Source organism: Corvus cornix, chromosome 1A, assembly GCF_000738735.6.
Source record: "Corvus cornix cornix isolate S_Up_H32 chromosome 1A, ASM73873v5, whole genome shotgun sequence".
Classification (NCBI taxonomy): Eukaryota; Metazoa; Chordata; class Aves; order Passeriformes; family Corvidae; genus Corvus; species Corvus cornix.
Window position 1 is genome coordinate 19,966,858 of NC_047057.1, and position 26,749 is coordinate 19,993,606.

The 26,749-nt window shown below is 36.5% G+C and overlaps 1 protein-coding gene across 5 annotated transcripts in view; it reads left to right on the top strand.

Annotated features, from left to right (window-relative positions):
* GRM8 (glutamate metabotropic receptor 8) overlaps positions 1-26,749 on the top strand; it is a 322,893-nt gene that overhangs the window by 62,237 nt on the left and 233,907 nt on the right. For all 5 annotated transcript variants that reach the window (XM_039571147.1, XM_039571150.1, XM_039571146.1 and 2 more), the window contains one exon: positions 4,316-4,532. In XM_039571147.1, coding sequence (XP_039427081.1) covers positions 4,316-4,532 — 217 coding nt within the window. The remainder of the gene's footprint in view (positions 1-4,315; positions 4,533-26,749) is intronic.

A 26,749-nucleotide genomic window follows, 5' to 3' on the forward strand; every position in this document is an offset into this window, starting at 1 on the left:
GTGAACTTTTGCCTTGAACTTGGAGAGCATATACTTCAAGAGAAAGCATGCTAAAAACTGCCTGCTTTGGTGAAGACACTCTTCTGGAAGGGCACAACTAGGTCATGTTGTTTCCTCTGTCATCCTCAGTGCACCTCTTTCTGGTTTAGGGTTTGGATGCCAGCACTGGACCTGCCGAAGAGATCCATAGGAATGCTCCTCTATGAATAGTCCTAGATCCAGGAGTAGTGGGTGGCTTTTGTTTTCAGTGTGTGAGGAGCCGAAAGTGGTTTACCACTTGGCTGAAATAAATGGAAAGTTACATTAGCTGCCTTTGACACTCCTGAAGTTGTCCACACTTCCTCCACAAGGAAGTACAAATCTGTTTCGTAGTAACGCTTGGTGCATGTCTCCTACTGATGTCATTCTCCCTTTGAAGAGCTGCCACAATCATGCTTGTGGACAGTCACTTCTGAAAGTACCTGCTCCATCTTCTCTAATCCTCTGGGAAGGGATGACCTTTAGAGACAGATTTTAAATCAGCTAGGAGATATATACAGAAAGATCCAGGAAAAACAGACTTTCTGGACTGCTGATTTTGGCTCGAATGTATCTTCAAGGATTAGGTGCTCTGCTTAGTTATCAGCAATTTTTGTGTGTATGTGTGTGTTTGGGTTTTTTTTGTTTTTGTTTTTGGTTTTTTGTTTGTTTTTCTCCAAATTTTTTTATTTTTTTAAGCATGCAAAATAGTTTTCTGATGCCAGTGACTGAATAATAGAATGAAATGAAGCCACCACTGACTTAGATGGAAGGACTGAAGGATTACTAGTAGTTTTGGCAGTAGTTCAGCAAGTATCAGGATTAAGACCAGGATATAACTAAAACTGGATGTTGTTTTAAAACACTAGGATTCTTTGGTTTTAAACATCTAATAGATAGTTTAAGGTCTAAAAATAATAAAAATAAGACTTCTATGAATTCATCTGTATAATAATTTCAAAGACTTCAAGTCTGTCACCCACTAGAAGTTGAGTTTATCAGCAGGTTATAGGTTAATGGGAGACAGTGGCCAAACCATAGGGCAGGAAAGATTGGAAAAATTATATCAATTAACAGTCAAACATGAATGCTTTTAGCAATTGTCAGTGAATGTGACAGACGTTGTGCAACAACCAATTCAAATGTGGTTATATAATATATTTTTTTTCCCCAAAAGAGAAGGAAATACACTATTAACACTGATATGTACCACTTAAATACAATGTAAATGTTACAGGTATTGCATTTAATTTTGAAAAAATAGATTGAGAAATCTAGAATGAGAAATAAAACTCCTTCTTTGCAGGTTTTTTCAAAATGCAAATTTAGGTCTCAAGAGACCAGTGGAAGTTAAAGTAGAAATAGAGTCTGTATTTAGGGAGTTTTAAAAACACACATTACTGAATTGATAGAGCATAACAGTTCCCTTGCTTAGGCAGCATTATGCTCCATCTTGTAAAATGTACTTGGGGACACGTAAAATGCCTTATTAAACATACAGTCCATAACTAGAGTTGTTACATTTTAATGTATATGTTTTTCATTCATGGATTATTGAACCACTAAATCCAAAGAATTTGACCTCATGCCAAAAAATTTCTTTGAGTCTCATTCTGAGTCTTTTCACTTCCTATGTAACTGGAGCATAACCCAAATTATCAAATGTTAAAGCTATTTTTCAGACCTTGCTATATACAATTGTACATTTACAAGCATGCAAGGAAGAAAGTTGCTATTTATTTTTGCATAAACTGCTTTCAAGAAAAAAGAAGTCCATGAAGCATTTGTGGGTGGAAGATCTGCAATTCTGGGGAGAAAATTCTTGAACATAGTGTTCTTTATAACTATGAGGGATATATACAAGAAGAAATGAGTAAAGTAATTATATACTTCATTGGAAGAACCATTTTTTTTTCTCCAAACTTAAGGTCGGCTTGCTATTTAGAGAGTGTATTTTTCCTTACTTTCACATGGCATATTGTTCCTTCCTGCTAGTGAAAAGCTGGCAGGTGTTATAAAACAGTGGTGATTTAAGCTTACTAGTGTGCCCAGTGATTTCAGGGTATTGTGTTTATACTGTATTTACCTTCTGTTTTCTTCCACTGCTATTAGAAATAACTCTGGGGAGGAAGTTGAACTGCAAAGAGCTGAAAAGTAGGAAAGTATCATCTCTTCTCTACATTTTCCAAGGCTCCAAAAATGATATTCATAGTACATAAATTGTGTCTATTGATCTGAAACATCTCATTGCTCTGATTGAACCAATAATTCTCCTACAAACACATATCTAGGCTTTGTTATTCATCTCACATCTGAAGAGAAACAGGAACTGAGGGAGTTAATGGATATAAGTCTGTGGTCTAGGCTTCAAGATTTTCAAAGCCAAAGTATCGGTCTAAAAGATTTCTTACTGGTGTTGATTTTATTGACATTATTGATGAAATAACTTTCAGCAAAGCAATAATGACATAATATTTGTGAAATGGAACACCAAGGAGCAAAATGAGTAAAATCACAAAGGTTGTCTTTATTTCTTTTATGTCTGTTAAAAAAAAAGAAAGAAAGACTGTTTTAGAGAGTAATAGAGCAAGTTTGGAAAGGCTCTAAATTGTGCATAATAAATATGTGCTCCAAATATGCATAATTGTTTTATTACAGGCCAAAAATATTTTGTCTGTAAAGAGATAAAGATGTTTCAAACAGTTTCTGCAAGAAAGGCAGTTTATACAAGGAAAGTTTTAGAAGAACAATTTATCCTTTAGTTTTACTTGGTGTATTATTTCTATGTTAGGAATATTGATTTCCATGAAATATAAGCTCTAACTTTTTCTGTGATCCTCCCTCTCCTTTTCTTTTCTGTTCTCTTTGCTTGTTATTATAACAACATTTAAGACTTTTATTCTGAGGCATTGCCATGTGCAGAAAATTTGCTAAAGAAGAATACAGCCAAGATACATAAGAGTTTATTTTGCTAGTTTCTGACTGAGAAATGATTGTTCCAACCCTTAAGCAATGAACTGTTTTTTCAGGCTGTAAGAGTCTACACTGTCTCTGCAGGTATGGTTAATGACCAGACTATTTGAATTCCTTACATTTGCTTCAGATTCCTTTTTCAGTTTGTACTCATGAGGAAGCACTGTACACGACATAACAGTTGCACTGAAAACTTCTACTCTAACATCTGACAGATCACCTGTTGCCTGGTGCTCCAAAACTCGGCTCTCAACAGAATCAGTTCAGGAACTCCATTCAGATTGCTCTCTTGAAGACTATTTTATGTTTCGTGACATGAATTAAGCACCTATTATTAATACAGATCACAATGCAATGCAGTATTTGGCGTATCTTTTTGTTTCAAGCTAATGACTATTTCATCAGTTTTACCATTTTAAATAAGAAAATAATTCTCCTTTAAAGTTAGCATAAATGTTAATTAAATTTTCTTGCACTAAAATATTCTTCCAAATAAGTAAGTATTGCTTGCAATGTCTCTTCTGGACATTGCTGAACCACCTATATAAGAGTTAACAGAAAACCACCCTTCTTTTTTTTTTCCTAAGAGAATAATAATGTATTTTAAAATGTGTTTCAGTTATTTAGGTTTTTTCCTACTAAGAATATTGAGGTGTTTTCTATGAAATTTACCATCCTTGTAACCTTTCTCCTTCTCTATATGAATATCAAAGACAGGTAATTTTTTTAGGTGTGTTTTTTTTTCATCAGATAGCTTTTGCTAATTAAGACATAGCCTTCACGTTCTTAAATCGCACACAATGAACTATTAAAACTGGAAAATGAAAAACCTATGACAGAGAAAGCTTGAAAAATAGTTATAAGATGGGAGCACACATATTCATATACATAAATAAAATAAAAAAATGGAAATAGGCCACATTTTCCTAGTCAAATTTCAAGAATCACAGTCATCATAACTGAACTTTTCATTTTCTGTTGTTATGGTAAGAATTCTTCCTTTTTCTTTCCCCCCTATTTTTTTACTTCACTTGTTTATATTAGAGCCAGAATGAAAAAAGAAGTTGTTACATTTACATGTCAACAATCATGACATCTGGAGCAAGGCTGAATGCATTATTTCTTGGTGAGAGTGTTACACAATAAAGCTTGACTGACATTATACGAAACCTGAGATGCTTTCTGATCAGCTGATTTAATTAAAACAAGATATTTGGTTCTGCACAATGCCCGTGTATAACCTATTACAGGCATTTCAAACGTACAAGTAAATACTGTAAAATGTTATTAGATTGGCTTGCATGACTTGTCATTCTGTTTGCAGATACCTCAAATCAGCTATGCATCTACAGCTCCAGAACTGAGCGATAACACCAGGTATGACTACTTCTCTCGAGTGGTCCCGCCAGACTCCTACCAGGCACAGGCCATGGTTGACATCGTGACGGCCCTTGGGTGGAATTATGTCTCAACGCTGGCTTCCGAAGGCAACTATGGAGAGAGCGGTGTGGAGGCGTTCACCCAGATCTCCAGAGAAATTGGTGAGTGTGTGTTTATCAGGTCTGGTATTTAGAGCTGCTGAGTTGCAGAGCATCGCTCAGTTCTGCTTAGGTGTATGCAGTGTGATCAGAACACCGTGGGCATGTTACCTGGACTCAAGGGGGTGATTTTGCTTCTTGCATGTCTGCCAAGGTGACGATTCTAGCAGCAATTTAAGAAAAGAGGCAGAAAATGTATATCTCTTGACCCTTTTGGAAAGGGCAGCCTCCTTGATGAGTTAGGGGCAAAAAGCAACCATCTGCTGAACTACAGCCGAGGAAATGCAATTTTTGATTTATCTTAGGAAAATTATAGTCCAGTGAGAGCTTTTTTCCTGTTCCAGCATGGATAAACCTAGAGGTTTTAATTTTGATGAATTTTAAAAACAACAAAACCCCTCCACTCTGAAGTAAAAGACATAACCTTGTCATTTTTCCTCTACAATAAAATGTGCTGTACAAATACAGGCATTATGAGAAGTATATTTAAGTCCCTTTGATCTTGAAAAATTTTTTTTCACACTTTCATAGTTTTTTCTGGCCTGACAAAAATGGCTGTTTCTCAGGAACTGTAGGTTTTGGACACCAAGGAATAAGATGATGAGTATCAGGAGGTTTGAAAGAGGGTGGAATTGGTCTTTGACCCAGTACAGTGTTAAATGACATACAACTGCCCCCGCAAACAATCTTCATGTCCTTCCTGAGAAAGCCTGGGTTAATCTACTAGATTTGACTTCCAGGGCATGTACATATAAACTCCAGCTCTTTTGAATCAGCTTGGGTGACAAAATATGGTAATGTCTCCCACTTTCACTAACTGCATGTGAATATAAAGAGCATCTATCATATGGGAAGGAACACATGTGTTTCAGGTACTTATGCTTGAACCATAAAGGTAAGTGATTACTTGTAAGAACCTGGCTGTAGAATGAAACTACAGCCATTCTCAACATTAGGGAATCAGTGTATGTAATATGCTCAATCATTTAACTGATAAATATTCTTTTTCTAGCTTCTGGTCATTGCTGTCAGCTCCTAGGTGAATTCATGGGAGAGCCAAAGATGTCTACTGTACATTGCTTTGATCTGGAGTTAGCAAAGGCATGGAAAATTCTTTCACAATTCATATCTAAAAGAGATGGTTCATCTATTGAAAATAGATTGGCTTCCCCAGACAATCACTGATTCATTGGCTGAAAAATCATTTTTTCCTGAAACCATCTGCAACATGGCTAGTTCTGAGTTAGGAAAGCAAAAAAATAAAATACAGGACCTTTTACTGTTTCCCATTTCCAGGAGTATGAGAGAACTTCAGATGGGTGCAAGCAAAAACTGTAATTATAATCACAGTTACTTGAGTTTGTGTCAGTTGGATCTTCATTGATCCTGGAAAAAACCCACCATTGTAATTTGATAAATAATTAACATTAATAGCATAAATAAACATTATTAACAGAATTGTGAATTCAAAGCAGTTAAAATCATGAATAGGTGTCCTAAATATTACAAAATCTGTGTAACACCAAGAAGCATAATAATTAGTGATTTGTGGTTTGATTTTTTTTTTCCTGCTTATGATTTATGTTTTCTACTAGAACACCTGATTTTTGTCAACCTCTGTGCTCCCAGCAACTTACCAACTATTGTGGGTATCAGGGACTCCAATGGTTCTGAAGAAGGAAAGCAGAGGCAGCACAGACAAGTAATTTTTATTTCCTAGAAAAATGTTCAAGTAAACAATCAGGTAAATCGTATGTAACCACAGGGACATGATTGATAACCCATGCAGAATTGTCAAGAACAAGCAGTATCAAATCCATCTAATAATTTTCTTTGACAGGATAACAGGTTATAGCTGGAGAAAAAGCGTTTGATGTGTCACACCTCTCAAATTTTGTAGTGTTATCTCAATTTTCACATGCAGTATTCTCCACAGTATTCTACAGTGATCTAGGTGTAAATAGGCTGGATGCAGCCCTATTTAGAAAATTTTGCTCAGAAAGCAATAAGCAATTATTTCTGTTTAAATGAAAGAGTATGTTGTGTGGTATTTGGCAGTTGTTTAAACTGCATCAGGTAGTAGCCAATGTTTTCATGTTTAACCCAGATGGACTTGGAACAAAGATTACTGTAAAATCTGGAGGTTACTTTAAGGGCAGAAGGACTAAGACTAGGACTAGGAGAGCACCTAGAGAAATCCTTTGAGTCCAATTGTGAAAACAGTGTCCGGAAAAGGACAAATTTGAGACACCAGAAGACATTTGGCTTCTGCAAGAAGGATCTGTACAATGGGGAATTCAGACAGACTGGTCAGAAAATACTGTTTAAAAAAATGATGCAAGGATGATAGTAAATTGTAACCTATATTCCTCATGTTTTAATGGAATGCGCAGACGGACATACCATCTGTAAAATAATTTGAGTAATCCTCCAATTTGTCTGTCTGCTGTGGAACATCATTTTGACTCAGTACAGATTTTGTCCCTCACTTCAGAAAAGGGGAAACTCCTCAAGCAAGCAAGAACAAAGACAAATATTGAAAATGTGGACTGTGCGAAGCAACTGAGCAGGGGGGGCTTAGTTAGCCTGAGGAAGAGTTGACTAAGAAGAGAAGGTGATAGAAAAGAATGTTTTCAAATAGGCTCTTGCAGAAAGGTAGAGGACCACTTGTTCATCAACATACAGTGTATGTAAACAGAAGTAATGGAATTAATCTGTAGCATGATTCTGTCTAGATTTGGAGAAAGCCCCTTTTAATGTTTGAGAGGTTAAGTATTATACCAGCTTGCTTAGGGACATTTTGGAACCTCCATTGATAAGGATCTGGGAAAATGCATTAGACAAACACCTGCCCAGTGATTATGTAAGTGTACTTAGCTCTTGCTCGGGGCTGGAATGATTTTTTGATGTCCCTTCCAGCCTGATCCCATTATCCACTGCCCTCATACTTTTCATCTGAGCCATAGGGCTGGAAATGCTTTCAAAATGGAAACTGAACAGCATCTAACTATGAGGCCTGAGACTATAGAGTCTATAGAAATCATCACATGGTATAAGACTGCACACAACAACAAAACTTACCAGCTCTGTGTTAATAAACTGTGCGTTAAGAGAACCTAATTAGGACACTATGCCTCTTGTGCACCTGGCACACAAATGTACAGGACAGCTCAATTCCTTGCTGAGTACTTTGTGTCCTGCTTAAGATAAGTAGCCAACAACTTGAAGCAAAATGAATGTGAAGATCAGCATAATGAAAATCAAAAAAAATTGAGGAAAGGATGTGAAAAATATTGATATATTCACTTCTGAAAAAAATTTATTGTATGAGAGGACATGAGATAGCAGACATGAAAATATAAATAGGAAAACTTGATTTTTTTTGTTTATTATTTGTATTGTTTTTTAAAGTTGAGAGTTGAAAAAGGGCTATGGTTTTACATATTTTTAAAATAGAGATTAATTTCATGAACTTATATTTTAATGTAATTTTGACTCTTTGCCTCTAATTTCTAGTTTGATTGGCTCTCTGTTCTACTTCTATTTCTTGATCAGTAACAGAAGCAAAAGGAAGAAACAGGCTGCCAAATGAAATGTGGAATACTGAAAAGGTCAAAGTGGTGCCACCCTGACATGTCACCAAATATATTACATATCAAAATCTGCTCTCATTTTAATGACCAAGATCCTGTCTGGGACAAAGCAGAGCTGGAAATTAAATATTTTACATGACAACGATTGGAAGGAGATTATTCCAACTCATTCATCCATGCATTGTTTGAAGACAATGATTAAATTTATAGCATTTTCTACTCCCATTAAAAAGTTAATGATACCATTGTAATCATTTTGACATCATGATCAAATCATTTTGGTACATTGACCAAACGAATAAATTCATACTAATTGCTTAAGAGTTTAAGCATTAAACTGAAACTTGATTCACTGATACAAACTAAAATGGAGAAAAAAAGGAAGCACATTTTACCAAGTCCTCATTAAACTGTCATGCTAAATATTAGTCTTCAGTTTACTTACTGTTCATTATCTTTGACCAAAGAAATGTTGGAAAGTTTCTAGTCCAACTTTCTTTTAAAGGTTCATTCCCCCTGTTATTAGAAACCAAATGAATTTACCATTAGAGAGAAAATCATCAGATGCTTTTCCTTTTTTTATTTTCCAGAATACAAAAGCATTTGATTCAGACAAATCTCTTTGTGTACAAAATACTTGCTCAGTTAGTGCGATGTTTGTACTGGAAAATGTAACAAATCTACAAATAAGATATGAAATGCTACACAACAGATTTTATTGTCCACTATTGGTCAACTGCTGACAGGTACTGGCAGTGAAACACGACACTCTTAGAAGAGGAAGCAAAAATGATAAAGGCAGGTAACAGAGCTGATCATTAAGAACAAGTGAGAAACTTCAGCGCTGCTTGCCCGTTTTCGCTTGTAAGTTGATTTTGCATGTCTTACCAGAGGTGTAAAGACAGCAAAGAGCATTTAATCAAAGAGCATTTTTTAAATTTTTGACTGGTCAAAATAACAGCGTCATGACTGCTTTATCCTGGAAGAGAATGATTCACTTAATATCAGGGTGTGACCTTGAATACATGTTTTTAGGAAAAACATTCTGTAGTTTTACCTACTCCTTTTATACTGGTACATTGCAGTTAACAGCATTTTTCTGAGGACAGACTACAGTTACTTTATGATCTTTCATAACATTTTATCATTACAGTGACAATGAAAACTATATAATAATGATAGTGAATGCATGTGCTGAGTGAATGCTACAGTAGCTTTATTTGTTTTAGACTTCAACATGGGTAGCTATATTTTGTTTACATCAGGAATGGTGTGTGACATTTCTTTGACATAGTTCTTCAACCGTGTTTGTCTCTTGCCAGTTCTTTTAGTGTGTATACAGTTGTGCATTGTACCTCTGCTTTTCTGCAAATTATTGGATTTCTTCTTCACAGAAGAATCACAGAATAGTTAGGGTTAAAAGTGATTCTGAGGATCATCTAGTCCAATGCCCTTCCAAGGCAGGGTCGCCCAGGGCAGGTTACAGAGGAATATGTCCAGGTGGGCCTTGAATGTCTCCAGAGAGGCAGAATTACCTTTAACAACTTTTGGACTTCAAAATTTCTATGGAGGAAGTGGAAGTCTATTGGGAAGTGGGGAGGGAGGTTTGAGCAGGAAAATAAAACTTAAGGGGTGTAACATTTCCTTTCCACTTAGACATTGATAGTTTAGAAATAAGATGTATTGCTGTTAAGATTAATTCACATTTCCTGCAGTAATCTCTGTATATATTTGATATAAAGCTACAGCTTTCTGTATTTTGTTAAGTAAGATTAATGGACTTCTCCCCCAGCCCCAAGATAGTGTTTAATAGAAGATTAAAAAATCTTGCAACATGGAGATGAAAGAAATACAATACATGAAATGTAATCTTTTCCCCAGAGATATTTCTGCTTTATAGGCTGTTTTCAGGCATAACAAATTAATTTTCACTACTAATAATATTCTAACATACCCTCACTAAGGGTAAACAGTTTAATTCAATTTTAAGTTTTATTTTCATATTTATGCAGATAAAACTCCATTGATAGCACTGTATTTCAAGCTGCAAGCTGTAATTAATAATAACACTATATAATTGGCTACAGGAGCTTCAAAGTAATGTTGAAAAATTACAAAATCAGATGGTAGGTGTATTAATATTGCAAAAGCTTGAAAATTATTCCAGCAGTTTTTAATATTTGTACCAATTAGTACCTGATAAAGAACAGTATAATTTCTAGGGATTTAAAATGAAAGACTATTTTAATTTCTCTCAGTGGTGCTAATCAATGTGATAATCTTTAGCTATAATTATTTTTTTTCTCTATAGTTTTAGGGAGATATCTAGGAGCAGTAAGCATACTTTCTGGGTATGCTCTCTGACCCTCCAGTACTTGTAGGAAGAGAGACTTTAATAGCTCTTGAGGGGCTTTTTCTTCAGTTAATTAGTTAAGACACTTTTAGAATGTCCTATAGGAAGCTCACTAGCTACAGTACTATAAGTACTACAGAAGTCTCTGTAGTAGGACCTTTTTCTTTTTGCTTTGTGTGAACACCAGATGTTTGCATTGGTTGTGAACACAAATTCAAAGAATAATAAAGATGTCCAGGAAAGTTTATTTCAGCAGTGTTTTTATTACAATGGCTTGTTGGTAGCCATTTCAAACCTCTTAACTCAGTCATGATATCTAATTCAATTTTTAAAATGTATAAACACAAACAAAATTATAAATGTGATTATGCTAATTTTAAGAAAAAAGACTTGTTAGATTAAAAATTAGATTCAACAAAAATATTTTTGTTGAAATACAGTGTGTTATGACCATAATGAACAAGCTTTTTCATGAGGAAAACTCTTTTTTCAAATGAGGAGCACTTAACTCTTTGCAAACTGGAAAGTCTTAGTATCTATAAACTGAAGTCAGTAGTTTTAGGGAAACCATTTCAAGTAAGATGTAAGGTGTGCTTTTTAATATTAGATGTGAAAAGGCATCTTAAAAGTACTAAGGGACACTGGTATATTTATTTGAGGTTTAAATCGTTAGGTGAGATCTTTCTAAAACGAAAGGCCAAATTTTGAAATCATTGCTTAAACTCTAGCCTATACTGTGCTTGAGGCATCTGTGATTATAAAGGATCTTTTCTGGCCATATAAACTGTTATTAAAATTTCTGAAATACAAAGGAAGATAAATATATAGGGTTTAATGTGTCATCTGATCATTGAGATGACAGGAATAGAATTTCTCAAGTGTTTCTGTTCTGTGTATTGGTATGTATTACCATTGAGCCTGTAGCTCCTCACAGATTCTGTGACTCTCTTTTGCTAGAAGGAGTCCCAGAGCAAACAATTCACACATAATTAAAAAACTCATGCGAAGCAAAGTTAGGAAATGTCTAAACCAAAATGTAGTCATTCTAGTTGTTTATGACCAAATTTCACACAGTCCCATTAACAGGAAGTGGATTTTAACTCAATAGCAGTGGATTTTCTTGTGTTAAGGAAATGTATTTGTAAAGTGGATAGTAGAAGGATAATCTTCAAGGACACCCAATAGGATTTGTGGTCTGAGTAAAGCTACCCATGCTTTGTTTTTGTATTATGATTTTTTTGTGGTGAAAGGCAGAAGACAGCTATTGGAAAAAAACTGACAGCTTATGTGGTTGTGCTTAATTGTTTAAAAAAAATTAAAAGTCTGTTAAAAATAAGTTCTAGAAGCTTTATGGATTTTGCCATCAGTGAGATTTTTCCCCTCCTTTATCAATAATTGAGTTCCTCTGTCCTTTATTTTTTTTTATATAGACTTCTGTTATTGTCACTTTTACAGAAAGCTTGTTTTCACACAAGATTCAGCCAAGCACCTTCTGTATTGTAGTGGTGTGAATGAATCAGGGATCAAACAGGCAGACTACGGCATAGCCTTGATCAGAGCCTGTGTGAGTGAACTTTGTCAACACAACATTTTGCTTTCCTGGCATGCACAGGCTTTTGTAAGGAAAGCCTGTATTTAAGGGCACTGTGAATAAAAGTGACAGGAAGGACCGTGGTGACGTGGACTTGGGCTGTATTTACGATTCTTTTGTTAACATGTCAAAGGGTTCCCAGCATTTGAATTATAATCTTGGTTATGCTCCTGTCAGGAAGAACTGTTTCTGATATCACAGAATATTCTGAGTTGGAAGGGACCCACAGGGATCATCAAATCCATTTCTTAGGTGAATGGCCCATGCAGGGATTGAACCCACACAACCTTGGCGTAGTTAGCATTGTGCTCTCACCAGCTGAGCCAATCTCAGGGTCTTCAGTGGTCTAGAATCCATAGTCTCATTCATGTTAAGAAGGTACACCTGATAAAGACAAATTGTTGAGGCTCTTGAGTTTTCTGAGAAAATTTCATTTGTCTATGTCTTTTTGTCTTGAAATGGTTCCTATTAGTTTTAAATATTTAGCATTTTTTTAGAAGGCTTTGCTTTCTACCTGGAGAACTGTAATTTTTAAAAATGGTGTGAGCAATGCCTCACACAATTATCACAATAATGATCGATATTAACAATATACTCTTAGTATCAGCTCTTTTGTGATCTGTGGCTGCAATTAAAACAATGAAGCACTGTAACTGTCAGACTGAGTCAGACACTGCGAGTCAATATCTTGTCTCCAGTGGTGGCCTCAACACGGAACAGAAAGACACCAAAATCTTACTTAGTCACTGGCAGAAATACTTATCCAAGGAGTGTTCTGTAATCCCAGGTGTTTAGTGGTTGATACTTAGTTTTCCTGAAGCGTGAAAATTTGTATCTGTTATAATTTCTTTCTGTTACCATTTTAACATTACTCATTGAATATTCTCTTGTTTGGATGCTGCAAATAGTATGCAGGAGAATCCAGTTAACCTCCTTTATAATGTGCCTTCTTACTTAACTCTGGGCTAGAAGATATGAAGTAATTGCAGTTTAATGGTTTCTGTTGTCACTTTCTGGATCCTTTATTTCATTTATATCTCTGTTAAGCTGTGTAGCCATGACTGAACACTCCAAGTAAAGCTTTACTGTTGATTTATGTGGTATCACTGTAATCTCATTTTTATTCTCAGCCCCAATCTTTATGCGTCCTGACAAATTGTAAGCTTTTTCTGTTGGCTGCTGGGTATCAAGCAAATTATTTCCAAAAGCAATCTGTTTTGACACTCAAAGTTTATTAACAAATGGCTATAGCTGATTTAGAACTCAATAATGTGTGTGAACAATTCCAGGTATTTCTGCCAGCCTGTTCTCCACTGTATTTGTCAATAGTCAATATTTTTCTATGACATACTTGTTTATCTATCTTTGCGAATACTGTCTCTTCTCCCTGCTCTTGTTTATTTCAAATAATTTTATAGCATTTTCAACATTTCCAATCTTTCTATTCAACACACTCCCTCTCCTTTTGAAGAGAATTGTGCTATGCAAATCAAACCCAAGTAGACATTTCTAGAGCACATGTTTATTAGCCTTTTCCAGTGCTGAATTTTGACTGTTTCTTTTTATTCCTTCTACTCATTGTTTTTGATTCTTGGGAGTCCCTTCTCTCGCCCCACTCCCCAGTTTCTAACTATTCATCCAAAAGTCTTCTAAAAACTCTATTATGAATGTTAATATTCTATATGCAAAGCTGATATATCAGTTATAGTAGTAACTACTGTTGCATGCTATCTAAGTACTAAGAGCAGAATGCAGAGAGATTTGAACTTACCTTGTAAATATATCTTGTGTAACTGTATGCCCCTCCTGATATCACTGGCTCATATCTGCTACTGAGCCAGTGGTACTGGTAGTTTGAGAGTGAAGGTTAGTAACTTAGCTAGGTTGAATTTTTTGTTATCATCCAGCTGCATATGAAGCCAATGACTCACATAGCCCATGGTCTTTCAAGTATTAGATTAGCACTAAATGAAACTTGGAATTTCTCTTCAGAACTGTTGACAACTTATAGTTTAGTAATTGAGACAGAGGGAAATTGCATTATGATTTTTGTACAAACTTCTGTATTACAGCCGAAGCATATTTTGTTCAGATTTCAGTATAATTTTATTTTTGAAATCTATAAAATGAAATAGAAAATGAATGTTTCATCTGATCGCTTTGCAATTAGGCATCGTGATATTAAAAAGAAAAAAATAAATGCAAAAACTAATTGCAAATGCAACCGAGACTATGTTTTCAAGATTTTTCAACATTTTTGTCTGAATGGTAATATCTATCAGAAAAAAATAATCATAAAGATTAATGATACCCAGTAATTATCTTTCCTACCTTCCATAGGGTAAATTTTGTTAATAAATGTATGTGCATGTTCTATGGTTTACTTTACTAGGCAGTCCTATGGACACCTGGTAAACTGTTAAAGCAGACAGTGGGGTTTTTTTTCTCTGAAGAGAAAGCAAAGAGAGAAAACAGCTGCTCATCATTCTATGTTTATGCAACATATATGTGACTTTATGCACATTTTTATTTACTGTACTGTGATATATCTCAATAGTAGGTAGATGATAGTAGGAGAGATAGAGGATAGTGGAGCCCACTATCTTTCTTCCTTTATATTATAGTAAATTTCAACATGTGCAGGGCCTTACCAGCGGGATTTTCATTTCTCATTTTACTTCTTTATGACTTTCCCTACTTGTTCTACTGTTTTCTTCCCCTTATCCTCAATACAGAAGTATCCACAGCCTGCTTGGGAAACAACAGTTTGTGTTGTCACTGGGTGCTATTTTTAATATGCCACGCTAATACAAGATTCTTGAGCTTTGTTCATCTGAATGATGTAGAAGGGTTGACTGAGTTGAATGTTACAATGCTGACAGTATTCTTGCAAGATTAAAAGCAAATAATGCCTGATTATAAATGTCAAAGAGATATTCTTGTCTTCATTTTACTTACTTCCTTTCTGTTGTTGAAGGGCAGGGAGCCATATTGTGCCCTGAGTCACAGTAAGTGCGTGTTTGCTATTAAACTTGCAGTGGGGTAGCTTAGTAGTAACAGCTGTCTCTTGGATGTCCAGACTGGGGTAGCCCTTCAGATACAAGTCATTCCCTCAATTCTATTACCTACTGAACTGTCCATGGAGTTCCAGAGAATTCTGTTCAAAAAATAATATTTCAAAGAATTGCTCTTATTGGTTTTAGAAAGAACAGGCATATGTATATGCCTCACTAATATTTGGAAAGACTCCTTCAGAGATTTTTTTCTGTTATAAATGCATAATTTTTATGCAAATTGCAAGCTGTGATACCACCACTTTAAAATGGGATGGCAGAAATATGCATATTTTGAAATCTCACAGCTTATGAAAAAAGATTTTTTTTTCTCTTGCTGGAAAACAAACTGTTTCTTGGGTCCTCTCAAGGACAGAGTTTTGTATGATGAAAATAGTGTTGTTTATTCCTCTTCTTTCTTAAATACATAATGACTAGTGACTTTTCATCGCTTTTTAGAAGAAAATGAAAGAGAACTAATTGTTTAAAATGCTGACATCTAACAAAAATGCCAGTGTCTCTTTAATATTGTTCATAAAAGCAGGATATTTTGACTAGAAAATTAATCAAGACAATGAGTTACAAAACAATACCCTTGAGTAGCAGAGGTGTCATAGAGATAAATCCCTGTGTTGCTGTGACTGTGGATGTGTATGCATCCCAAAACTTCCCTGCCACCTTCATCCAGAGCACACTCTTTGGTAGCATACAGGAAGGCAGACTGCCCCTCATATGCCTTCATAAATCATCTCCTTGGGCTGCTTGCCAAAGTGCTGTGATTGGGTTGTCATAGAGAGGAACAAAATTTCAACCCCCTTGAAAACACCAGAACAAGGAGGTTGTAGATTTCAAAATTGAAGACTGAGTCCATTGAAATGCATGCATCTGTGAAATTTGTTGATGTTTTGGGAGAAAGGGAGGGAGGGCTAAGAAAAAAATATCTCAATGCCTCAATGATTCCTACAAACATTTATGCTGGAAATGTTTAACTGTCATTAATTGATCTATGAGATTTGTATGATGTTATTAACCCTGACAACATTAATGCTCTCTGAAGTAAGATCAACCACACCTGTTTTCAGGAGTGCCAAGTCCAGATCTGTTTTCTTTTAAAAATGGGAACAAAAAGTCTGAACAAAACTTGTGGTGAAGTTCTTTTTTTTTTTTTGTAGGGATTCCTATTTTCCTTTTTACCTATTTTGCTTTATTTTGAGGGTGAGTGGGTGTCTATTTATCTTCTGCATGGACTACTTCCCTTAATACAGCATGCAAATCCTGGAACATCTTAGGCCCCAGAAGGATGAGAGAGAATGGTGTTGAGCAGCCCCAGGAAATAAGCAACCTTCATTTCATAAAAGTTTAAGCTGAAGTTTGGTACGAGTACCATGAAACCCTGCTTTCATGGTAGGATGGAGGCTGTATAACTCATCAGAGCTGGCCCAGGTCCTTGGTGACTTTGCAGAGTTCCCATGGATCAGGAGAATAAAGCACAAACTGAGCCCCTTTTTGCTGCTCTGTTCAGAGGTGAGCCAGATGAAGGCAGAAGGTCTGTGTGCACTCTGCCACGTGCATTGTCATACATTCTGCTGGCATATTGGATTTGCTGTGAGATGCATTACAACATTTGCTATGGTTAGTAAATTCAGATATACAATTGTAAGTATTCTACCTAAAATGCTAATACACTTAACGGCGTGCAGATAATCATGCTGCTCAATTTATAAGAATTGCCAAACCTCATAATTAATTCCATTATATTATGGTATTTTATGGATTAAATAATTTCAAAGCTTATTCAGGAGGTAGAAATATTAATAATATTTTATTAAAATATTTTAATTAGTTAATGTTTTTAATTTTTTTCACAGAATCATTAGTTTTGTAAACTATAATGCCCCTTTCACAGAAATTAAATGTTAGAGCCAACCTGAAGATATTCTTTCTGTTGCTAAAATGCATGCAAAATATGTGGGTTTTTTTTCCTTTTCCTCCAGTTATGTAGGAAGAATTTGGTTTAATATTGAAAAGTAACCTATGGAATGGTATTGATGGTGTAAGTTTTTACATACTTAGTCATGGACTTTTAACTGTAGTTAATGCACATTTCATTGTTAAATCTCTTAATTGTTTTGATATTAATCAGATGTACATGAATTGGCAGTGATGACTGTACAGAGGCTTTTAAAGCCCTGGAGATTTGAGGATGCTTTTCTTCCTATGTGGACCTTGGTAGAGTCTAAACACAAGGTTGGCTGGGGAGAGGAGGATTTCAAGTGATGACAAATGTTCAGTTGAGATGTAGAACGACTTTTCAAAGAGAAAGCAATGGTAATGGCCAGTTTTCACAATAATGTCCATGAAATTGTAAGTTTCATTAAGTAAGGTCAATTTAACTGGAGTTATCTTTCTTTGTCTTTCTGTGATAAACAATTTCAAAGGAGACAGGTTTTTGGAAGAGGATATTTGGATATGTTCAGGAAACGTGTTAGTGATGGAAGAGCATCAGTTCCCATATGTACACTTGCCACAGGCACTGAAAGCTTGTCACAAGCCCCTCTGGGCTACCTACACCTCAGGTGCCTCTCAGGAGGAATGGTGAAAGGCATTCAAGGACTTCTGTACCGGCTAGAGAGTCACTTTCTCTTTCCTTCTAAATAACTCATTCTGCTCATTTGTTATTTCAGTTGTTATACAGGCATAGAAAACCTTGTGTAAGAAAAAGATTATGTACAGGCTTAAATGGTAAAATGCATCGTGTTCAAATGCCTTTTTCCCCTAGTCCAATTACAGAGTTTACACAGAAGAAAACAGGGCAAACGGAAAATGAAAGAAGGGAAAGAAAAAATATAAACAAAGAGAAAAAATGCTTAGTGGATATCCTCTGTTATCTGTTATCAGCTTTGAGTTCACATTATGTTCAGTCTAATAAAGTGCTTAACAAAATACAGCTATGTTTTGTTAGGAAGTGATATTCTAGGCAGTGTAATGTATTGCTGAACAGGGAAGTAAGCCCCTGAATTCTGCCCAGTTTGGTTTAATTTATCCACGGAAGGTAAGGAAAACAAAGCAAGTTTCAAGAGTGGACCTGAGCAGTTTATAAAAAGGACTGTTCAACGCATTTGCTTGAAACAGAGTGGAATCTGACTCAGCAACCCAGATGATGCTTTCGCACAATCTCTTGGTCTTAGGATTTGCTCAGGCTCAGGGGCAGAACAGTTGTACATGCTCAAAGCTTGAAAATTGAGTTTGGGTTCCATCTGCCCCATCAAATCATCCTTTCTTCTCAAGCAATTTATCACTTCTTTAGGATGGTATTCTGATTGATGACTCTGTAATTTTATTCCATTTTAAGTGGATTTGGAGGGGTTTGCAGCCACTGGGAGCGGGCAGAAGGGGGTTTTCCCCTCGCATGCCGACACAAAGAAGCCCGGAGGTCAACGCTGAAACCCCTCTGGAAGGCGGCACTCAGTGCCCAGCACACAATGAAAACGGGGCAGAGCTCCTCACCCAAAGGGGCTGCATCCTTCTGTCACTGTTCTGCAGGCACGCAGGCGAAGGCAAAGAAGAAAAGAGAGAGGACTCTCCGTATGTGTTCCACGCAGGTTTAGTCCCGTGAAATGACAGGGACAAAGAGGCCAATTGGGGGGAGGGTCCAGGGATCTTATACTGGGTACAGAATAGGTGGGGAAAGGGATCTCAGCCAATGGGATAGAGACAAGCAGGTGGGGTTGACAGGAAGGGAACCAATGGGAACAACACATAGGAAGGACTCAGGGAAGGATCCAATGGGGCGTTGAGGAACAAAGAACTTTCTAGAACTAATACATATTAAAGACGGAAAATGAAGATACATAATTTCATACATGAAACAGGGAGGAGAAAATATTAACCAATCAGGGGAAAACATGCAAAAGGCAGAACAGGGGAATCATGGCTTCTCACCATGACTGCTGGGTTGCTGACCAACACAGCTGGTTGAGTTCTTCTCAGGAGAAAGAGTGGCTGGGGCCACCTGCACAGTTATATGGATTTATTCAAATGAAACACAAGTCTTGAGTAAATGTTTCTTTTGATGGTGCACAAAATCTGTATGCTCTACCTCACTCTGTCTTAAATAACAGAAATGAAATACTTCCACAAATATTTTTTTTAGTTCTGAGATATGATTTTCCAATGTGGGGCCTTTTAGCTTGGAGAGTGTGTTTCATACTAAATCACGGTTTCAATTAGAAAAGTTTGCTGTTGAAGCAGTTGTTTTTATGGATTATAGGGCATATCAGATGTGACTGCTTTTTTTGAATTTGGTTAATTAATTAAAAAAAACCCCAAAACAATAAAAATATTAATGCAATACCAAATATTCACCTGTGAAACTGAGCTCAAATCTTAGTTATTTGTGCAAAAGCTCCTTTGCTGTCCCCAAAGAAGAGGTACCCCAGTGTTACGAGATCTTCATGATTCACCATTTGGCAGACTATGCCGTGTGCAGTTGAGAACATGGGGAGAGAGTTTTCACAGTGCTGTTGCTTTTGCTTACCCAACATTATTTATTCTTTGCTTCTACAGTGAGTGAGTTTCCCACCGTTCTAATTCATTCCTTTCTGAAAATGTGAATAAATAGATTTTAGACAATTAAGCAATTGAAATAAGCCTGACACCACTAAAAGATAGCATGATGAGATACCAAGATTAGCCTCAGCCCTTCTCCAATTAATTTGCTCCATCAACATTTTGTTTTTACTGAAATCGTTGTTCACTGCTAACCAGATAAGAAAAATATAAAGCAATCATTCTATCACAGAGGCAGTGTGAGGGGATGGAGGGCAAGAGCCGGTAATTTTTGTATTAAAGTAATCCTAATACCACTGAATCTGTAGGAATAAGATAATGGATATGACAAAAAATGCCAAAATGGCATATATTCCTCTCTCTTTTGAATTTAATATAAATTCATTATAAAATTTAATATTAGGTGTAATCTCTTGATTTTGATCGATGTTATGCATCAAGAGGAACATAGTTATTGAAGTAAAACAAGTTTTGGAAGGCAGAAACAAACCTGGTATTTGTCCATTTCAGACTTATGGAAAGAAAGGAAGTAAAGGTATCTTGTGGACTTGCACTATTTTAATACATTAAACTAGTTGCCAGAAAATAGTTACTTTTGATTTAGTTTCAGATGCAACATCCTGTGCTGTTTTTTCCAATAATGGAGTAGTTCCTGCTTTTTCAGGTTTTGTTACATTGATTGTATTGAGTTGCAGAACTTAGGGTATGTGTATGTACACATTTGTGGTGGCAGTGAGTAGTTGAATGAGTGGTGTTGGTATAAAAGTAGAGTCAGAGATCAAAGTACCAAAGCTGATGGCAGAGTACTAGGTGAAATGAAAGCATTACAGATGCTATATGCTACCACAGGATCTTTGTGGTGGGGAAAAAAGCTTTAACTTCTCATAACTTGCTCATGACAGCCTTTCAGATTAAGAAAGGGGAGGAAAAGGGAAAACGAGATGCAGTTGCTTGATGAAAAAGAAGAATTAAGGGTGAATAATAGATAATTAATTCTGTAGTATGACATGAGGTCAGAGCTCCAGATGGCCTTCCAGCCTTTGTTTTTTTCCAACTTAACTCTTAGATATCCAAATTCATTCCTTTGAAAGTTCCTGCTTGAGGCTTCTGGTTGCAAGCATGCCATGTCCTCAACACTTCAAAAATCTTGAGAGAAGTCTGAAACAGTGGCTGTGATCAGGAGTTTGATTTACATCATTTGATGCTGTGGTCATCTGTGGGGTTACTCTAGCAACAGTGGATGCTGATTTTTGGAGATGCGTGAATGACCTTCCCAGGCTGACTGCAACCAGAGCCTACCTGTCTAGGAGGGTGCCTTTACCTGTAGGGTAAACATGCCCACTCACAGAAGGTACAAAACCTAAAAATTATTTGGGGAAATTAGTTCAAGTGGGGCCTTTTAATTTGGAATCTCTAAGATTGAGTGTAGCAGATGTGCAGGCTTAGATCCCCAATCTCAGATATACAAACAGAAAAACAGTATCTGTAAATTCAGTACCTTATTTGGAAGAAAATAAAATGCAAGAATATGAACCTACAAACCTATTTATTTTCTCACAGCATGCCTTGAAAATAGTTGCCGTTTAAAAAGGATTTCCACTAAAACCAAGAATCACATCGGTAGTCAGTCCTTTGTTAATTTAGCAGCTCTTAGTTTCATCAAACAGGAGTTGTATTTCCAGGATTACCTGTGGCAAAGGAGTCACCCAAAATCTGGAAGATCATCCAATTACAGTTTAAAGAAACTTAAAACAAAGACAATTAACTAAACATAGAAGTCTCTGAAAGCATCAGGAAAAGAGAATGAAAAAGTGTGATAGGGGTTGTGTCAGAGCAAGAGCTTCTCTTTTGTCTGTGATTAAAACAAGGGGAATTATGTTAATAAATTATCTTAAATAAACCTGTTGTTTATTTTTTCAGTTAAAGTAATCGAGGTCCCTGGTGTTGGGACACCTGCTTGCTTTCCTTTCTTTCTTCTTTTACCTCTTTTCCATTTCTCTCTCAATTTTACTATGAACAGACCCCATACTTATATGAAAAACTGATATTTGATTCAAATTGGCGTGGTTTTTGATTTATATATGTTAATAAAAAGGGATCAGTGGTCTGCTGCAGAAGGAGGGAGCTGATAGTGAGATGTTCCTCTGCATTTTTCTATTGATTGCCTAAACTCTTTAGAGAGTCAATTTAAGTGGATGGAGAAGTCCCCACTTGGGTCCAGACACTTGAAATTTCAGTCAGACAGTGCCTAACTTGATCATCCCATTAACAGGATTTTATTTCATCCCACGTGTATTCTATGACAATAGAAGAACTATTATAGGAAGGAAATCAGGGCATTTTGAGCAATCCATTATTTAATATTATGAAATGTGCACACCATTTCATTTAAGGGATGTGGTAGAAAATGCCTGAATTTTTCTTGTAAAAGTAGTCAGTGAAATTTAATTATGACTAAAGTAATTATCTAGAGTTCACAAAACATAAGAGCCTTAAAGCACCTGAATGGGGTCTAATAAAAGGGCCAGATAGCTCAGGTCTCTGTCTGTGGCAAAGAAAAAAACTTCCTAGGAACGGGATGTATGTAGAAAGTGGTTCACCAGTATTTCCTAGACCATGAAGTGTAGTTGGGCCATTATATTTAATAGCCATTTGATCAATCCACTCTCCCTGAATTTATTCATTTTTTTGTAGGAGACTGTGAGCATATAAAAGGCTTTCGGATTTTCTAAGCTGCAAACATCTCTGGTTCTAAAATTAAGGAATAAAAAGAGTTTTGATGAGCATGGGTATAATGTAGTTTTGTTAACTATGACTTAATATTTTATGGTTGAATTGGGTGAGAATTTTGATTAAAGTTTTATCTGTTGTTGGAGCATTTGAAGTGACTCTGTCCTGTGTGGGTGCTATGGTGTCTACCAAAAGCTGAAATTAGCCTTTCCCCAAGGGACACCACTTAACTGAATCTTGTCTTTAATCAGCCTTGTGCTTTCACAAAAGATGAATGTACTTAATAAGCTTTTGGACCTCTATCTCGCTGTCAAATTTTGCAAAACTGTGAAAAAATCTGGTAGATCATGCAATATGCCAGAAAAAGTGTACATTGATCCACACACAACATCATAGCCTTATTGTACAGATTTTGTTTCTTTAGGAAATAAACAAGAAAAAATCTGGAATGTACAAAGCCTGCCGATAATGTGGTCAAAATTCAGTTTGGGGTTTTAAATGAATGGCCTCTTATTTAACGTCTGAAATTAGAGCTCTTTCAGCAAATACTGTTTTTTTCTTCTTAGTAATTATTGGAAATAAAAAGAGGAAAAAAGTCTCTTTCCAAAATTATCTGCCTCCTTGTCCTCCCCCTCCTGCCCAAGAGAAAAACAAAGGCATCACGTAAAGGCTTTTATTTATTGATGATTTATATATTGTTATAAGACATCATCAGTGCCTACAACTTTCATGCATGGCAATATTTACCTTCATATAGTATTTGTGGCATTCAGAACTCAGTGTGGCATACTGTAAATATTACAGTAATTGTAAGTACTGTGTGTGGCAAATGTCAAGATTTTAATCGCACCTTAGCCATAGGCTTCTTATTGCCTGTTTGGAGGAAGCATGTAATGAGCCTCTCCCCAGGATATTACGTGATGAAGGGATTCATCAACATAGTTTACCTGATGCTGCTCTGTGAGTGGAGTGGTTACTGTGTAGCTTTAGGCTGTAAAAACAGAACCTGAGTAAAGGAAAAAAGGAGAAATATGTTTCTGTGATAGTGTCTTTCCTACATACACAGCAATTTAATATCACCACAGTTAAATAAATTGTCAGTCCCATAATGTGGTTTTTGCCTAGGTGCTGCCTAACCTTTGCAGGATATAAATAAAAAAGTCATTGTCAAAGACTGCAGCTGGAAACAAATAGTGAAGGAATTTAACTCTCTACTTTTTTCAGCTGGTTCAACCATGAACAGAAATTAGTTCTTAATATGCAAGTCTGACTCGGTCCCTCACAGTTATAACATTTGTGGGCCTTTTTCACAAAGATGTAGACAGCCAAGATGTGCCTGAGGAACTGGCTGATTTGGATTAAGGCAGGTAAAAGGTCTCAGTGATGTGCTAAGCACAAGTTTCCACATAAGTTTGTCCAGTGTACTTATCAATGCCCAAGATGCATCCATTGTGGGGGTGTGCTTGAGGTGGGGTTGCAGAAGGTTCAATGTTATCTCCTTCCTCTGGCACCACAGATTGGAAGAGAAAACACTCTTATCTGAGTCATTTTTACCCTCCTCTGACTTTTCCTTAATTCTCCAGCACCAGGGAGTGTAATGGTTTTCTTCTGGACTGATCTTGTCTTATGCAAATATTTATTGATGGGCTACAGTGCTTAACCCTCTTCTACTTCACATTCACCCAGGATGTGCTGTCCAGTGTTCCTGTGGTAGCAGTTCATAAATGTAATCTCAACTCCTCCAAAGCAAGATACTGAGTGTTGAGCTGTGGACCACCAGTGTGTTGTGTTGTGTTTGCTCCTTGCTGTGACATAACATCAGGAGAAAGAGCTGGGTCTTCTCCCTAAGGGTGTTTCTCTCCCCGCATATATCTCCCAGTTATGTGAATAGAGAGATGCAGGTTAGCTCTGGATGTGAAAAACCACAGACCTGAACCTCAGATGCTCTAGGAAGCAAATTTACTACTGTGCTGTTGAAGAAATTTTCCGTGTAAACTCTCAAGCCCTGCCAGTGGGTTTTAGGTATTAATCTCAGGGGCAAGATTTCTTTATAAGCATTTTATATTCTGTTGCATTATGTGAATTACTGTAATGCTTGGCTGTTATTTCTTCAGCTTCCTGGTTTTTGAAAGTGTTTGGAGACAGGCCTTAAACTTTTGGTTGTTATTGAATGAGGGCCCAAAGTGATGTTCTGTGAATCTCTTGCCAGACAGTTTGCTGTCACTGGGAATGGGCTTGAGGACCCATCCAATTCCATCTAATATCATGTTCCTGTGCACTCAAGCGTAGTGTCCTCTGAATGACAGAGAGATACAGCAAAGCTGTTCTTTTCTAGGCAAGCAGAGATTTTCCAGCTTTGTTAGGATTTCTCAAGAGAATTAGTCTGTTATAGGTGTCTAAATGAATTCTTATGTTAGTCATATTCTCAAGTTAGCGTTTTGTGAGATGTTTCATAACATTTAAATGATATTATTACTCCTTTTCCAGAGCTCTTAATTGTATTATACATCATCTGACTGCATAGAAAAAATATGCTGAAATCTGGAAATGGATGAAATGAATGTTTGGATTAGTCCCAGAGCACAATATTTTGTTCTAGAAAGAAAGGAACATCTTTAATTCTTTACACCGTAGGAGAAGAAGAAAAGCTGGTTTGGATTTACATCCATTATAATTCTGCCCCCGTGACTTCAGCACATTGAGTTCTGTTAGGCACTCATGTTCAATTATGGAAATGATGCTTTAGAAGAAGCTCTTTTTAATAAAATGCATAGAAGTTATGAAGGAAAGAGGCTGATGATCACTGTAAGATGACAGATGGAGGCAGAGTAAACAGTTCAGAAGTAACGTTATGGTATTCTGTGGGTTACAGCTGGAATCTGGGTCACAGACAGACTGTCTAGTATACATATTTGAATAGGCTTTGCAAGTAATTCTTGCTGTTGACCACATTAGGATCCCAAGGCATGACAGCATGGGGGAAATTGGCTAGATAACTTGGATATGTCTCTCAGTTCTTTTTAGACCAGCAAGTATATGCTGCTTTTCAGAAGCTAGTAGAAAACAGAGCTGCAGTATAAAAGTGGGTACTGTTTAGTTTAATTAAGCATAGTTTTGATGCTCAGCTGTTGGCTGATTTTTTCAGAGTAATTACTCTGGTAGCGTAAAGAACAAGAGACACAATGCACTCCTGTGCTGCTTCAAACTAGATACAAGCACCTCTAACAGTCACTCTCTAGAAAGAAATGTGTGGTCAAAAGGGCCTTCTAAGCCTTATTGAAATGAGAGGAGAAAATAGATGTCTAAAAGCCTTTCTCAGCTTGTTATGATGGGATCCAAGCATGGCATTGAGTTAAAAGGCAAATCCTGTAACTGCCTCTTAAAGGCAGCATGGCAAATGTTAATAATGATATCCCCTGACTTGATAGCTGCAGAAGAGCAGGCAAGTGACATTAATTTTCCTTCCTGCACAGGCACAATGTGCAGAATCCCCTGTTGCTTTCTTGGGGATTGTGACCTCTTGATGACAGCAAGAGTGACCTAACTCAACACTGGAATTTAAGATATCTGATGTAATGAAATGGGCCATACTGGAAACATTTTCCCCTCAAAGCTTGTTGAAAATAATCTGTTCCATCTGCTTGTTGAAACCCTGATGCTCTGATATTTTCAGTAAGAACAACTCGTTTTCAATCTGCCTATCAAGAAATATTCATGAAAAATAATTGGATACACCAGTTTTGAAACGAGTCTAAGAACTGCCCACTAATTGTGTCAGTATTCAAGCATAAGAAGAGACAAAACTCAAGGAATAAATGATTCATCATGAATTACTGCCATTTCATGGGCACTCAGAGCATGACAGGGATGTACAAACCTTTGCCCAAAAATCATCTGATAGAAAAGAATGTGTTCCTGATGATAGCATGAATATTAGGTGCAGGCCTCATCAGCAATGCAGGAGTAATATTTATTTTTATGAGGAGTTTGTTATTAGCCTTTTTTTCAATATAAATCTCACAGTTATTCTCTGAAGTCAATGATCTCTTTTGCCTCACCCAACCTAATTTGGTTTCTTCTAATGTGCCCACCTGTTCTTTCAAATTCTGTCTTGACACATTTCTGCCGTTCTGTGAGGAGTTTGTGCCTTCAGAATCAAGGCAATGTAGCTGAATGTCCTATCTTTTTTGTGGATGTGGGAGAAGAAATGGTTTTGCACAGTTATGGGATACTAGTGTTGTGCATCCAGCATTACAAAACAATTCATACAGTTATCTTTTAAAAATAACATTATTGAAACATTATCTGTGGCTTTGTAGAGATTATTTTAT